Consider the following 14,205-nt stretch of genomic DNA (forward strand, 5'->3'; position numbering starts at 1 on the left):
TTAGGCACCTGGATGTATCATACCAGGAGCAGTCTCAAATTTTCGGGGATAATTTGACCCCTCAACCCCACTGAAATCAAGTCCTGAAACAAAAAAGAAAAAAAACACAAGCAGTGAAATTTTGCTTCTGAATGAGAACATTTGCCCCAAAACAATTCCCACTGTACCTGTGGATATTTTAAGGGTAGGTTTCAATTTCTTTTTAAATAAAAAAGGGAATTTGAAGTTTGCTATCATGAAAACACAAAAAGAGATCATGCATGAATGTCACTTCATATTGTGAAATTAACAACAGCAGGAACGCATGAAGCTACACACAACACGTTCACACGCACAAGACGAGATCAGCATCAGACAGCTTTTCATTCAGCCACAAATCCAATTTCGGATTCTAACCTCCCAAATCTGCTATTCTCTCTTCAGTATAAATAAACACACACCTCATCCTTCCTTGCTTTCCAAACCAGATCCTTGCTGAAAACAGCTAAGGCTTGCAATCTAGGACTGGGACTCCATGCCTGATTTTCTATCCACAACTGAAAGCAAATCCCTTAATGTCTATTTTCTTTTCTGCCAATGAGAAAAAAGCCAAATACCCAAAAACTAGTGCTCAAAAGCAGTCACTTCTGGTATTCAGACTGCTACCACACTGCCTCTACAAGCCATCAAGAGTGGCGTTATACCTCCTAAAATAACAAAAAGACAGTTCATAGCCAAATGGTCTGGGAATTAAAACAGATTTCCATCTTGTCAATAACTCAACTTCAGCCTCCATCAATGGGATAACTGTATTTAAAACGGATTTGTAAAATAGCTGGTAAATTAAAAGCACATAACATTCAGGACCTGAGGTATAACGTCTTGTGGGCAATAGATGAACTGTTTGTGCCAGAGACCCTCCTAAAGAGAGAGAGAAACATCAATGATCTTTGAAAAGGGGCAAAGTAAATAAATAGATAAGGGGTTAAAAAGCTGAATTCACACTCTACTATTAACTCATTCCCCCCTTTATAAGGGAAAACAGTCTCAAGTTCTTCCTGTGCTGGCTCAGCCACAAAGAAGCAGGGGATCTTGTAACAATACAATACTCCGCAGCCCAGGGACTGTTCTTACTTAAAGGGGTAAAAGTATCTTTCATTCCCAAACACACTGTGGGTTGTCTGTCCCACAAGCCTAACATACCCTTAAATATATATAGCCTACTCAGACACAAACACCAAAAGTCAGCTAACCAAAAAAGCAACCTTATTCAAATCCCATAATATTCTTCCACACCCAGAAAACTATTCAATAAACAGCTAGAAAGCTGCAGCTTCCTTCTTGCCCAGATACTGAGATTTTTCCAAAAATGAAGGTAAAAAAGGTATTATCTCAGTGCCAGAAAACAAACTGACAGTGGGCTTTGATTCCGGGCCTTGTTCATCTCTACAAGTGGTGACATAATTAACTAATTAATTAATTAAGAATACTTTTTCAGGGGCGCCTGGGTGGCGCAGTCGGTTAAGCGTCCGACTTCAGCCAGGTCACGATCTCACGGTCCGTGAGTTCGAGCCCCGCGTCAGGCTCTGGGCTGATGGCTCAGAGCCTGGAGCCTGTTTCCGATTCTGTGTCTCCCTCTCTCTGCCCCTCCCCCGTTCATGCTCTGTCTCTGTCTGTCCCATAAATAAATAAAAAAAAGTTGAAAAAAAAAATTAAAAAAAAAAAAAAAAAAAAAGAATACTTTTTCAAAAGGCAAAGCTAGAAACCCTAACAGAAACACTAGGAAACGCACCTGGAGCTAATGGCAGCCACACGGTGTAACAGAAAGAGCATGGGCTCTTAGGGTCAAACAATTCTGAGTTCAAATACTAGCAATTTCATGACCACCCTTTGAGTGTAAGGTTTGGCATGTGGAGATGACGAACAGTGTCAATTTCACAGGTAAGTGATGAAGACCAAGAGAACCAGCACGTGTAAAGTGCCCACAGGCACACAGTCAGCAAGGAGAACACACAGTATTTCGATCACCATCCCTTCCCCCCTTATCTCTGCACCAAAAACTATTCCTCCACTTTCTAATATGACCATAACCTCAAAATAGTTATTTCCTTAGGTTTTTAAAGACCAGAAACAATAAGCAGTCACTCACTCGTCCCATCATCTGGTTCGAAGTGGCCAGTGTTGTTCCACGTATTCCCGCTATTATTGCCATAGTTGTCATCGGTATTGGCCGGTTCTGCATAATCAGCTGGGTTAAAGGTTCTGAGGGTGTGAGGAAAAATAGCTTAAAAGAGTCTGTGACCTCCAAGCAGCACCAGCAAAAATGAACAATCCCATGGAATAATCTCAATTTATGTCTACTACCTATTTTGGGTTAGGACATCTATAATCATAATAAAATCCACACTGAATTTTGGAAAACAGCAGATACATGCATTCAAATGAAGTTATGAGCTAGAGGTGATCCAAGTAGTAAATGCTTATCTCCAGCACTACATCTACACACTCATCTGATTAAGTGGTCTAGAAATCTTTCTGATCACATTTTGGTTAAGGCTGCACATTATCCTCAGGGTATCAGGACACTAGCCGCTCTAGGATATTATGGTAATGATTAGGGGGAAAAAATTTAAAGACTGTGACATCAAATCAATGAAACTTACCCCATTCCTTGAGCAGAAAACCTTCCTCCCCGTCTACCAGAGCCACCTTAAAGGAAAAAAAGACACAAAGAGAGGAAGGGAGAAATATTTTAAAAGTTGATATAAAAAGTACCTTGCCAATTGAGGCAACTCTGGAATAGTAAGTGGTTGATATTATTAGATGTTCTTTCTTTCACTCTGTAGTATAGTTAATATAACACAGTAGGCAATCACTACTATTGACAGATTGTTCCTTTGCTGACCAAGCTTCTGGGTCCTTAAGCAAATACATTAACATAAACGACACCTACCTTCTTTCCCACTGCTCACTCAGCAACCTCTAAAATTTGCATGATTTCTCAACAATTTAGGTAATGAGATGTCATGTGAATTTGTTTTCAAATAAAGACGACCCCTACAGAACTAATAAGAATACCCTGCCCCCAATATCCAACCCCCTAAGAAACTGATCACCTCTGCCTCTGCCACGTCCTCTTCTGCCTCGTTCAGTGCCTCTTCCAGAAGGTCCTCCACTCTTAGTGCCATCTAATCCGTTTTCCTGACCCCGAACTAAAATTAAAAACAGATAGCCAAAACAGAGTCAATGGAATTTATGTAAATATGTAAGTGGCACATACAGATGGTGGTGGGGAGACAAAACCAAGAGGAGATAATGAGATGGAAGGATGGGACATGATGGTTACCAGGGGAAAGGTGATGAGCCACAACAGAGAGCTAGAAGTCAGACAACTTTATAAATGACTGCAAGGTAATTTCATGCCAAACTGGTAGCTGTAGCTAGAAAACGCTACATGTAAGAGATACCAAGGTCTCAGAATAAATGGTGGCAAGAAAAAAATCAGAAGGATGATATAATGGTTACTAGGTCCAGCCTACCAGGGCCCTGACATCCCTGAAATCCAGACATTACTGACCCACAGCTGGTTTTGTTAAAGCCCCATGCATACACTCTCGTCCACGGCTGGCACCTCTCCCCCGTCTTGGTGGCCCACCACGTCGCCGACTATAGTCTCTGTCACGGTCTCGATTTTCTTTGCCTTCCTCGTTGGATTCCGTTTGGCCACCATCCTTCTGTCCTGAGACTCCCTTCTTCTTCCCGACCATCTCCCACGAATGCTAAAGAAGGGCAGAGCATTCACATCTAATCAATATGGATTGCTATCGGGAAACCACAGATAAAAGCTGGGAAACTGTTAACCATTCTCCTCTCATCATCCAAATCTAAGATACTTCCACAAACTTATGTCTGCTTAAATGGAGGGTACAGACAGAACCTCAAAACAAATTCTATACCTATCACTGAAAAATTGAAGTCCTTCTTATAGGGGAGGCGCTTATAGCTAATGGACTGCAGGGATCGCTTCCAAAAGGATTGCCAAGATCTGGATCCGGTGCAGTCACGTGGTGTATCAGTCAAAGGCCTAGTTATTGGTCCCCATCTTTCAAGTGTGTTTCCTGGGCTGAAAAAATTAATTTCCTTCAGATTCAGTGACTCCTAACTTTTTCATACACAGTCTTATTCATGTCAAAGGAGAAAAGTAAACTAAAAGTTTCTAAAGGTTAACTTTGAATTCAGAATGAATCAATAGCATTTGATTCTTGGGCACATTCTCTAATCAATCAACCCAGCATTTAGAAGAATAAGAACTACACCTAGTCCTCACCACCATCCCCCAGCCCCACTCCCTGACACACACACCAATTGCCTTTGCTTTAAAGACGAAGTAACAGCCAGGAAGGCATAGCCCTGGCCCGGACACAGTGGACTACAGGGAGCCTTCTGTTCCAGGTTTTACATCTGTATTCTCCCTATACTCCCTAAAGTGATATAACCCAATTAAACTTTCCCCAAAGCAGAATAATCTATAATTCATTCCAGACTGCAGAAGGGAAAATTCGTGGTAAGGAAAATAAGCTAAAAAGTCCTGCAAAAAAACCTCATTCCTCAAAAAATGAATTTTATAAACACACACACCTTGATTCACAATTATTTTTGCAGAAAATATGTACAAAAATTCCCAAACACCGAGACTACCATATCTTTACTATCCTAGTTACCATCTTACTCAAACAACAATGACCCAGTGCTCCGCAACAGCTAACTGATATCAGTCAACTGATTCCAAGAATATGGACCAAGTAGAATACAAAACGGCTATTAATTTTTCCAGGATTGATAACATGGTCATACAGAAAAATATCCTTCTTTAAGGGAAGCATGCTGCAGAGGATTTGTGATGTCTACAACTTACTTCCAGCCAATTCCAAGTGCCCATAAATGGATGAATAAACAAAATATGGTATACACATATAATGAAATATTTTTCAGCATTAAAAAGGAGTGAACTTCTGACACATGCCACAATATGGACAAACTCTGAAAACGCTATGCTAAGTAAGAAGACGCAAAGAGACAAGTATTACATGATTCCACTTACATGAGGTACCTAGAATATGCAAATTCATAGAGACAGAGAATAGAAAAGGTTACTAGGAGCTGGGAAGATGGGGAAAGGGGGAGTTACTGTGTAATGGATACAGTTTTTGTTTAGGAAACGACAAAGTCCTAGAGATGCATAAAGGTAATGACTGCATAACATGGTCAGTGTACCTAATGGCACTGAATTATATACTTAAAAATGATTACAATTATACATTTTAAGCATTTTTACTACAACTTAAAAAACTTAAGTTAAAAACTACATTTAGGGGCGCCTGGGTGGCGCAGTCGGTTAAGCGTCCGACTTCAGCCAGGTCACGATCTCGCGGTCTGTGAGTTCGAGCCCCGCGTCAGGCTCTGGGCTGATGGCTCAGAGCCTGGAGCCTGTTTCCGATTCTGTGTCTCCCTCCCTCTCTGCCCCTCCCCCGTTCATGCTCTGTCTCTCTCTGTCCCAAAAATAAATAAACGTTGAAAAAAAAAAAATTTTAAAAACTACATTTAAAATAATACCAAAATCATACCCACACGTTCTAAAGAGCCTACAATAGTTTACTAATAGTTTTTGAAAAAATTATCCACCCAGGACCCAGTAGCTCCTTGTTGCCTACTCTTGCAGTCCAAGCTCATTCCACATTATAGCTCCTGAGTCTTTTTATGCTCACAGTAGCATCAATTCTTAAGTAACAGTGCCACTATTATAATTAAATCTGCAGCAGGAACCCTGGAAACTACATTCAAAATAGTTAGCTTATAGGGGCAACTGGGTGGCTCAGCTGGTTGAGCATCCGACCTCAGCTCAGAGGTTCAAGCCCTGCATCAGGCTCTGTGCTGACAGCCTGGAGCCTGGAAGCTGCTTCGGATTCTGTGTCTCCCTCTCTCTCTGCCCCTCTTCCACTTGCACTCTGTCTCTCTCTCAAAAAAGTAAATAAACGTTAAAAAAAAAAAAAATAGCTTATAGACTTTTCAGCTGGTCTATCTCAAAACCTGTCAAGTTTCAGAAACCTGTCCCCTTTTCCGTTCTCTATGGTATGCACAGCTGCTGGAACTACCTGGGTTCTAGAAGGAAAAGGAATTACTATGATCTTCCCAAGGGTGGTGCCATTTTCTGATACGATCTCATCTACCCAAATACATCCAACACCCCCTGGCAGCAAATATTACTCCCAACTCGTTTCATTAGCAACTTATTTGTGGCATAAGCCTATGTTCTCCAGTTTATTTTCCTTTTTGACACCATAGAAGGTTAGATTTGTAGCACTAGGCAGAAGACGGTGAAAGGTGAAACAAAACGTGACTTTTGCAAATTAATTAATTTTAAAAAATCCAGCTCAGTTGGTTAAGCATCAGACCCTTTAAATATTTTTAAAATGTTTAGTTTTGAAAAAAAAGAAAGAGAGAGAGAGAGAGAGAGAGAGAGAGAGAGAGAGACAGCAGGGGAGGGACAGAGAGAGAGACGGACACAATTCGAAGCAGGCTCCAGGCTCTGAGCTGAGCTGTCAGCACAGAGCCCAACACAAGGCTTGAACTCTTGAACCCTGACTTGGGCCAAAGTTGGATGCTTAACCAACTGAGCCACCCAGGTGCCCCGTCAGACTTGTGATTCAGGTTCAGGTCATGATCTCACAATTTGTGAGATGGAGCCCCACATCAGGCTTTGCACTGACAGCAAAGAGCCTGCTTAGGATTCTCTCTCTGCCTTCCCCTGCCCATGCATGCACTTTCTCTTTCTCCCCTCAAAAATAAACTTCAAAAATAAAAAAAATCTAAACTCTTAAAAGGCGTAAGTACTCCTACATCCACCCCCTATCCCAAAATCATGCACAATTATTCTAAAGTAAACTCAAAATAAGCCAAAGAGTCTATTATCTGATTATCCAGGCAGTCATCTTCAGATAAGGTCAATGATGTAAAATCTAAGACCACACTTTTTTTTTTTTTTTAAGTAAAGTCTACGCTCCGAGATCAAGAGTTGCCTGCTCTACTGACTAAGCCAGCCAGATACCCTAATACCACATTTTTGAAGAGAAAAATCCACAAATTTAAATTCAGTGGTTACAAAAAGTCTTCCAATGGGGCACCTGGGTGGCTCAGTCAGTTAAGCATCTGACTCTTGATTTCGGCTCAGGTCATGATCTTGTGATTTGTGGGATCTGTACTGACAGCACAGAGTCTGCTTGGGATTTTCTCTCTCTTCCTGCCCCTTTCCTGCTCCCAAGGTTTTCTGTTATTATTTCCTATTGTCTCAAGGAAAGTGACAAACCCCCAACATTTAGTTAACGTGATACTCTAAAACTAGTAACCTGACCTCTCTAAGGATAAAGTCTGGGTATCTATCCCAACCAAAGATCCCCAATGTAAGACCAAGGAACTGAAAGTTAGTTCAAAATGATACACTGCTCACTGAAACAAAACAGTTCTCTATTAAGCACCACAGGAACACCCCAAAGGTTAGTAAGGCAGAATCCCTGTTCTTAAAGGACTTGACAACTTGGGACAATGATAAGACAAGCACAAAATTACAGGGATCTCATTAAGTAGAAAAGAGAAGAGGTGAAATAAGTGAAATTCTAGGGTAAGCGCTCCTCCAAGACGACAGGAGCCCCATCATCTCCAGGGTGGTCAACAGGCCGTTAACTCTTTTTCTGCCACCTCTACAGAAATAAGTTCAAGCGATGAAAACGTACTGTAAGATGTAAAGGTGATATTGATGAGAATGTCTCGAATTCAGAATCTACCAGTTTGTGACTCTGTTCAACAGCAATAAAACAGGTGAGCAGAATGTTCTCTGATTAGTAACGAAGGCTATAATATACCATTTCTAATTCAGACTAACCCAGTCTTGAAAACAGTCACTAGCCTGGAATGAATAATTTACTCCGGGCTAATTAAAAGAGATGGATTTTGGGGCGCCTGGGGGGCTCACTCGGCTGAGCGTCCGACTTCAGCTCAGGTCATGATCTCACACTCGTGGGTTCAGGCCCCACGTCGGGCTCTGCACTGATGGCTCGGAGCCTGCTTCAGATTCTGTCTCCCTCTCTGCCTTTCCCCCACTCGCACTCTCTCAAAATAAACAAACCTAATAATAAAAAAAAAATCTTTAAAGAGATGGATTTTATCTGTTTTCTATTTATTGTACATAGATTTTAGGTACTTGCCACCTGCAGAAAACAACCTCCTCGACTGTTCTCTGCTCCATTTGGAGAATAAGGTACTCTCCTTTAAGTTGAGTTACTCCACTTGCTATTTTTAGAATATTCTGAGCTTCTCAGCCAGGGACCCACTTTCCAGAACGCTCTATTAACACTCTACCGTATCTGGGTTTCCTTCCAGTAGGACATTGATGGCTCTGTTGACATCTCCATTGCAGTCATGTAAAGCAATGACACATTCATCCTGGTTCTTGCCTGTGATATCAATCAACTGAAAGAGAAAAAAATCAGCAACATGAACGAACTTGCACTCTTCATAAAAGGAAGCCAGGTGAAGAGAGAAGACACCAGCTGAATCCGAAAGAACCCCAGACTTAAAAAAGCAAAATATGCAGAATTTTGGTATTCTAGCTCAATAAGCAAAACATTAACACCTGTGATTACAGATGATGTCAAAAGTATTTACACAATAAAGTAGCTTATAGAGACCAAACCCAGAAGCACACAGGTTTCAGCATACCATAAATTTCTACATTTCCTAGATGCCACAACTGCTCAAAGTTGCTATAAAAATGGCATCAACAAAATCATCCAATAAACAAGAAGTGAAAATTAAGACAAAACCTTTTCGAACATGGTAGCTGTCTAAAGAAGTACGGTAAATCAGACAACGAGAGCATTTATTTATTGGCTTAACCTGTTATGTTTCAGGTCATAATTCTTTTAATATCTGCAGGAAAAAGTACCCTAACAGACATCTATGATGTTAAACTATGCTTTAATCCTGATGTCTTTTTCCATCACTGCCAGCAATTAGCAATACACTCACTTGTTTCACCTTTTCCTCAAAGTCAGCATCGTTATGGTCTGAAATCATCTGTGCAAGTCGAATCTGTTCCGCAGTGGCCTAAGAATGGAGATGAGTTCAAGAAAGCATGATCAAGAGACGACAGTTTAGAGAAATAAGAGGGACCTATGTAGTCAATAATCCACCCCACCTCTCAGCCCAATTTCCTTCTCCTTGTTACAAATGACCAATAAAGTGCTAACACCAGTTAAGATGCTTACTTCTGCAAAATGACAAAAAAATAAACAATGAACCTGTCACCATTCCACTCTACAATCCCTAAAAAAGCAGGGAGCTTTTTCACCAATGTTCACAGTTAAAGAAGCTCCCATTGTGGGATCACAGCACCTCTTTTAAACATCCGTGCCTTAAATATAAATAATTGACATTAATATATTTGCAAAGTCATGTATAAACCCCGTTCCTGTTTCTGCAAGGACCAATGCCACCCTCTTATATCTGGCCTGACGATAACCTAAGATTTAGTCTGAGGAAAACGCTACCTTAGAGATACAAAGTATAGGACCCCTTCTCTCCAAGTCTCATAATACAGCATCAAAAAACAAAAAGCAAGCATGCTCATCATGGCCTACCACAACAGTCATCAGGCCCTAAGTAAAGAGGAGAGGCAAGGACTAGGAAAAAAAAATAAAAAATGCAAACCAATAATCCAGAGCAGAGAATGATGCTGCACTGGATGGGAACCAGTATCAATCAGCAATGCTGGCAATGCATCCCTTGGGTTCTTTACCTGTGGCCGCTGCTTGTGCTGTGTCTGGTTTTGGTTCTGAGGTTGTTCCCAGTTTCCCCGGGCTCGGTTCGTGCCCACCGACGTCATCATTTACAGTATATACAAATAACAGTATTTACAAGGTAGAATACTGAAAGATTAAAAAAAAATTCAGATATTAAATATGGGCAAAACAGGTTTTCAACCTCTTTCATCAGCACCTTCACCAAACATGTTCACCAACCAAGAAGAGTCATCTGTTCTTGAGACATACTCAGTTTGATAAATTCCTTAAGGAACAATTGTTAGTAGTCCATTTTTATAGAAGAAATATATAAAGCATAGGTGACTGCCGGTTTAAGTCATGCACATGGTTTGGTTACTAGTCCCTATATGCAGCTTTGTGAAGTTTCGTAAAACAATGTTAATAATCCAAAACTTTCTACACACAAATATCTAAAGCCCCTTTGACAAAAGGAAAGCTAATCAGCAAAACCTGGAAACAAAAGCCTTCCAGGAAGGGAACTTAATCTATACTCCAAACAAATAAAAACAATTTAAAATAGAGAAACTCAATCTACCTATGAAAACAGCCCTACCTCCCTTACAATATGTAAATTGCATGCAACCCCCATCACTTGGGAAAGGACAAGCTCAAGTCTAGATTTCCTCCCTCAAGCTCGCGCGTGCTCTCTGTCTCTGTCTCTGTCTCTCTCGTCATGCAGTGGGTGCTTCCATAACCTTCAACAAGGCAAGTATTAGCCCCAGTGACTTTGCTCAAGAATCTCAGTTCCCTGGATAATTCCAACACACTATTTTTGCAACTACTTTCTGTTGCTCTCCTAGTCCACTGTTCTGAGGCACCAGAATTGCAATTACCCTTTACCACTCACCTTAATATACAGAGAATTCCAAATCTGTCCCAAACCAAAAGGGTCTGGCACAAAGTTTTTATTTGCAAGAAAGGGCTTCTAGGATATCATTTTAAACGAGACATTACTGCCAGCAAGAGGACTTTGTTGAGACAGAAAACACACGGCCTTCTCAAAACTAGAACGGTTTTTGTTATTAACACTTCCAGCAGGCTACGATTCTCCTGAACTTAAGTTCCTTCCGTTCATACTTTGTTTTATACCGCAACCTCAGCTGCTGCGGTGAGTAAACAAAGAAAATACTCATCCTACGACAGAGTGGCTCAAAATCAGATGTTAATCTGCATGGTTTTATTCCCTTCCAAAGAGGGTACGTTTATATTTTCTGCTCTACATGTAACTTTTTTCATTAATGAAACTTTATACGGGATAATTCTAGACTCCCCAAAAGCCATTGCTGGATTTGAGAGACATAGGTTGGGCCTCTAAAGAAATACAGACGGATTAATTATTAGGGAAGTGAATCTTACTGTTTCTCAGGTCTCAAAGAAAACGAACTTCCCTGAAGATAAATTCTTCACCAAAGCGGATCAAGAGGCTGCAGAGGTCTCTCTTTTGATGCAGTCATTCAGACTGAAGAGTTTTACCTTCTCTATCACCAAAATTTTTAAGAAAATTTCAGAGCTAATTCTTTAACCCTTACCTCTTTCTGCTACATATGTGCACACAAAGGCCTGTAAATATTTCTAGCTACTACAAAACTATTTGCTACACAGATAGTCCATCTTCCCAGACTAGTCAAGTTTCAACACTCACACATACACCAAAAAAACATGTGTTCTTTAACCAGTACCCCTGGATTCAAATCAAAGAAAAAAATTAAAATTAGACGAAAACTAGTATGCTCTTAAATAACTGGCTCTAAAATGAAATCTCTAATGGGAATAAACACTCCTGTAGCTTACAAATACTGCTTTCTACTTCTTGTGTGATTTCAAGTTAATAAGTTAATACTAGATATGAATGCTGTGACCACCAATATGAACTCCATATACCATACCGGTCAATGTAGATATATTAAAAAGTCATCTTGAAAGCCACATAATGACTCAAGGGAAATAAAATGAAACAAAAAAAAAGAACAGTCCAGAAGACTCTCTCTGTTAACTTCAATTTCTCTCTTACAAGTGCTTTGAAATGTGCGACTAAGAAAATTTTACCACCTAGGTAGTAACAACACTGAGCAGCAGGTCAAAATTAAATGATCTGGGATGGATCACTGGAGGGCGCAAAATTAGTAGCCTTTTCGTAGCAAGCAGGGACACATACCCAGAGTTATCACAGTGGAGAGGAAGAATCTCGTTAAGTATTTTTCCTTAGAAAACAAAAGTATTTACGGGCAACATGTGAGAAGTGTTGGAGACCCAGGGAAAAGTGCAGGAATACAGGTTTCAACACAGGAGTGCCTTTGACCATTTTTTGAAAACCAGCTACTTAAAAAAAATAGCCAAAGAAATTTTACAGAAAAAAATAAAAATCAAGTATTTATTGAGTATCTACTATGTGTCCAGTACTTTAGAAAATACAAAAGCGATAGGACTTGGTTGCTGCCCTCAGGGAGCTTACAATCTAAGTAGAGAAACAATTCAGACACTCAAGCTGGACTGGGGTAGCTACCTGTAACAGAACAGCTAATTCCCCTGGATGTTTTGTGGAAATGACCCCTGCATCCCCTCGTCCACAAACTTAAATCTCGTTTTAAAAAGCGTACTTGCCAGTTAGGGCACATTTAGCCAAAAAGGGGCTTCAGTAATCAGCAACAGTACATTTTAAGGTCTTTCATCCTCAGTTACATGACAGCAGTACTCGCTGCTCACAAGGGAAACGGTCACCGGCAAGGTCCGCTCTTTTAAGGACAATGGTGTAGGATCTCAAACCCGTTGTGGCAACCCACACGTAACCAACACGTTCCGGTTCTCCGGTGATGCTGGCTGTCACGGACCCCCATCATCCGCCAGCAAGTCACACCACACATCCCCACGGCGGGATAAGGACGGTGAAAGGTGGACGGGGAGAAAACAAAAAAAGGATTTCTCCATCCAGTAATCAGGGGCACTCAGAGGCAAAAAACGGTAACGACAACAACAACAAAAGAGCCTGTTCCTGTGGCGTTTTTCCTTCCCCATCACCCTACACCAGAGGTGGCTACTTTTTGAGACGGGTGGCGGAGCGGTCTCCCGTTTGTGACATCAGTTTGCAAAGCCATTTAGGGACCGTCCACAAAGTGAAGGGTCTGAGGAAATTCGGGATTCCTGTCCTATTATGAGAAGAGTGGACCCGCACCCCAGGGCTCCAGTGACGTCCCTCGGGCGTAACACACCCTGTGGGGGTCGGCCCGCCCAGCTTCCCCAACAACATCCTAATTGTCCGGGGCCCCCCAAACTCCAGCGTGGGCCACGGCACGCTTACGACAGCGGCAGAGAAGCCGTCCCCCATGCCGGGGCGCTGAGAAAGCAGGACGGGCGGTAAGAGGAGCTGACAAAGAGGCTGGAAGCGGACAGGGGACGCGAGCCCACGCGTGGAGGATGGGAGGCTCGCCCCGCTCAGCGCCACATCGGGAGCTCCCGGGGCCAATCGCCGCCTCACCTCCCACCCGGAACAAATTAATCCTCCGCACTCCGAACTGAGGGCCACATGGGGGGGAGTTCGGGGCAGCTCCACCCCGCCGTCCTCCCTCCCCCCCGCCACCCCCAAACCAGGCCGGATCCGGATCCGAGAAGGCCCGCAGCGGGCTGCAAAGGGAGGCCGGCCCCCGCGGCGTCCTCACGGCAGCGGCCGGGCCGGAGAGGGCCCTACCTCAGGCGGGGCCCAGGCCGCGCTCGCTCGCGCTCTTCCTCGCTCTCCCCGCTCGGGCTCTAGCCGCATGGCCCCCCCCCTCCGGCCGCCCAAGCCCCGCCCCGGCCACGCTCCCAAATCGAGGCCCCGGCTCCGGCGCGGCCCACTAGGCCGCAAATCCAACCATAAACAAAACCTCCGGCGGCCAACTAGGGGGGAGGGGACTGGGTAGGGCGCCGGGCTCGCACGACCGGGAGGGGTGTCCAGTGGGGGAACGCACGGGGCGGGGGGCCGACTGGGGTGGGGGGGGGGCCCGGCGGGGTACGGGAGAAGGGAGGGAGGGGAAAGGGAGACCGCGGATTTAAAGGGGCCGCGGACAATACCCGGCCCCGCCGCGCTGCCGCTGCCGCCGCCGCCGCCGCCAACGCCGCTGCGCTCCCAACTTTACCTCAGTCTCCTCCACACTGACACCCCGGGCCGCGCCGCCCCTGTCACGTGATGTAAGGTTCCCTCCTCCCCACCCCCTCCCTCCTTTCCCCTCGCGCGCTCGCTCTCGCGCCTTCCCCCTCCCACTTGCCTGCCTGCGTCCCCCGGCACGTGACGCGAAAAGGGACGCGCACGCAAGCGCGCGCGCACTGCCCGCCACGAGCCGCGGCGCTGCGGCTCCGCGCGTCCGCCCCGCCTCCGCCG

General features: G+C 43.5%; 1 protein-coding gene across 31 annotated transcripts in view; it reads right to left on the reverse strand.

Annotated features, from left to right (window-relative positions):
• The window catches only part of UBAP2L (ubiquitin associated protein 2 like), a 40,478-nt gene extending 26,449 nt beyond the window's left edge, over nt 1–14,029 (reverse strand). For 10 of the 31 annotated variants that reach the window (XM_040452813.1, XM_040452809.1, XM_040452812.1 and 7 more), the window contains exons 1-8: nt 13,899–13,991; nt 9,830–9,959; nt 9,061–9,138; nt 8,392–8,502; nt 3,590–3,758; nt 3,096–3,191; nt 2,643–2,688; nt 2,129–2,241 (exon numbers count right to left, since the gene is read on the reverse strand). In XM_040452813.1, coding sequence (XP_040308747.1) covers nt 2,129–2,241; nt 2,643–2,688; nt 3,096–3,191; nt 3,590–3,758; nt 8,392–8,502; nt 9,061–9,138; nt 9,830–9,919 — 703 coding nt within the window. In that variant the 5' untranslated portion in view covers nt 9,920–9,959; nt 13,899–13,991. Of the gene's footprint in view, nt 1–8; nt 84–2,128; nt 2,242–2,642; nt 2,689–3,095; nt 3,192–3,556; nt 3,759–8,391; nt 8,503–9,060; nt 9,139–9,829; nt 9,960–13,536; nt 13,619–13,898 lie in introns of those variants that run through there. The other 21 variants (XM_040452802.1, XM_040452796.1, XM_040452795.1 and 18 more) reach the window with 7 other exon arrangements.
• Between the last annotated feature and the right edge of the window lie 176 nt (nt 14,030–14,205).

This window comes from Herpailurus yagouaroundi, unplaced genomic scaffold, assembly GCF_014898765.1.
Source record: "Herpailurus yagouaroundi ecotype Mexico unplaced genomic scaffold, PumYag 207, whole genome shotgun sequence".
NCBI lineage: Eukaryota > Metazoa > Chordata > Mammalia > Carnivora > Felidae > Herpailurus > Herpailurus yagouaroundi.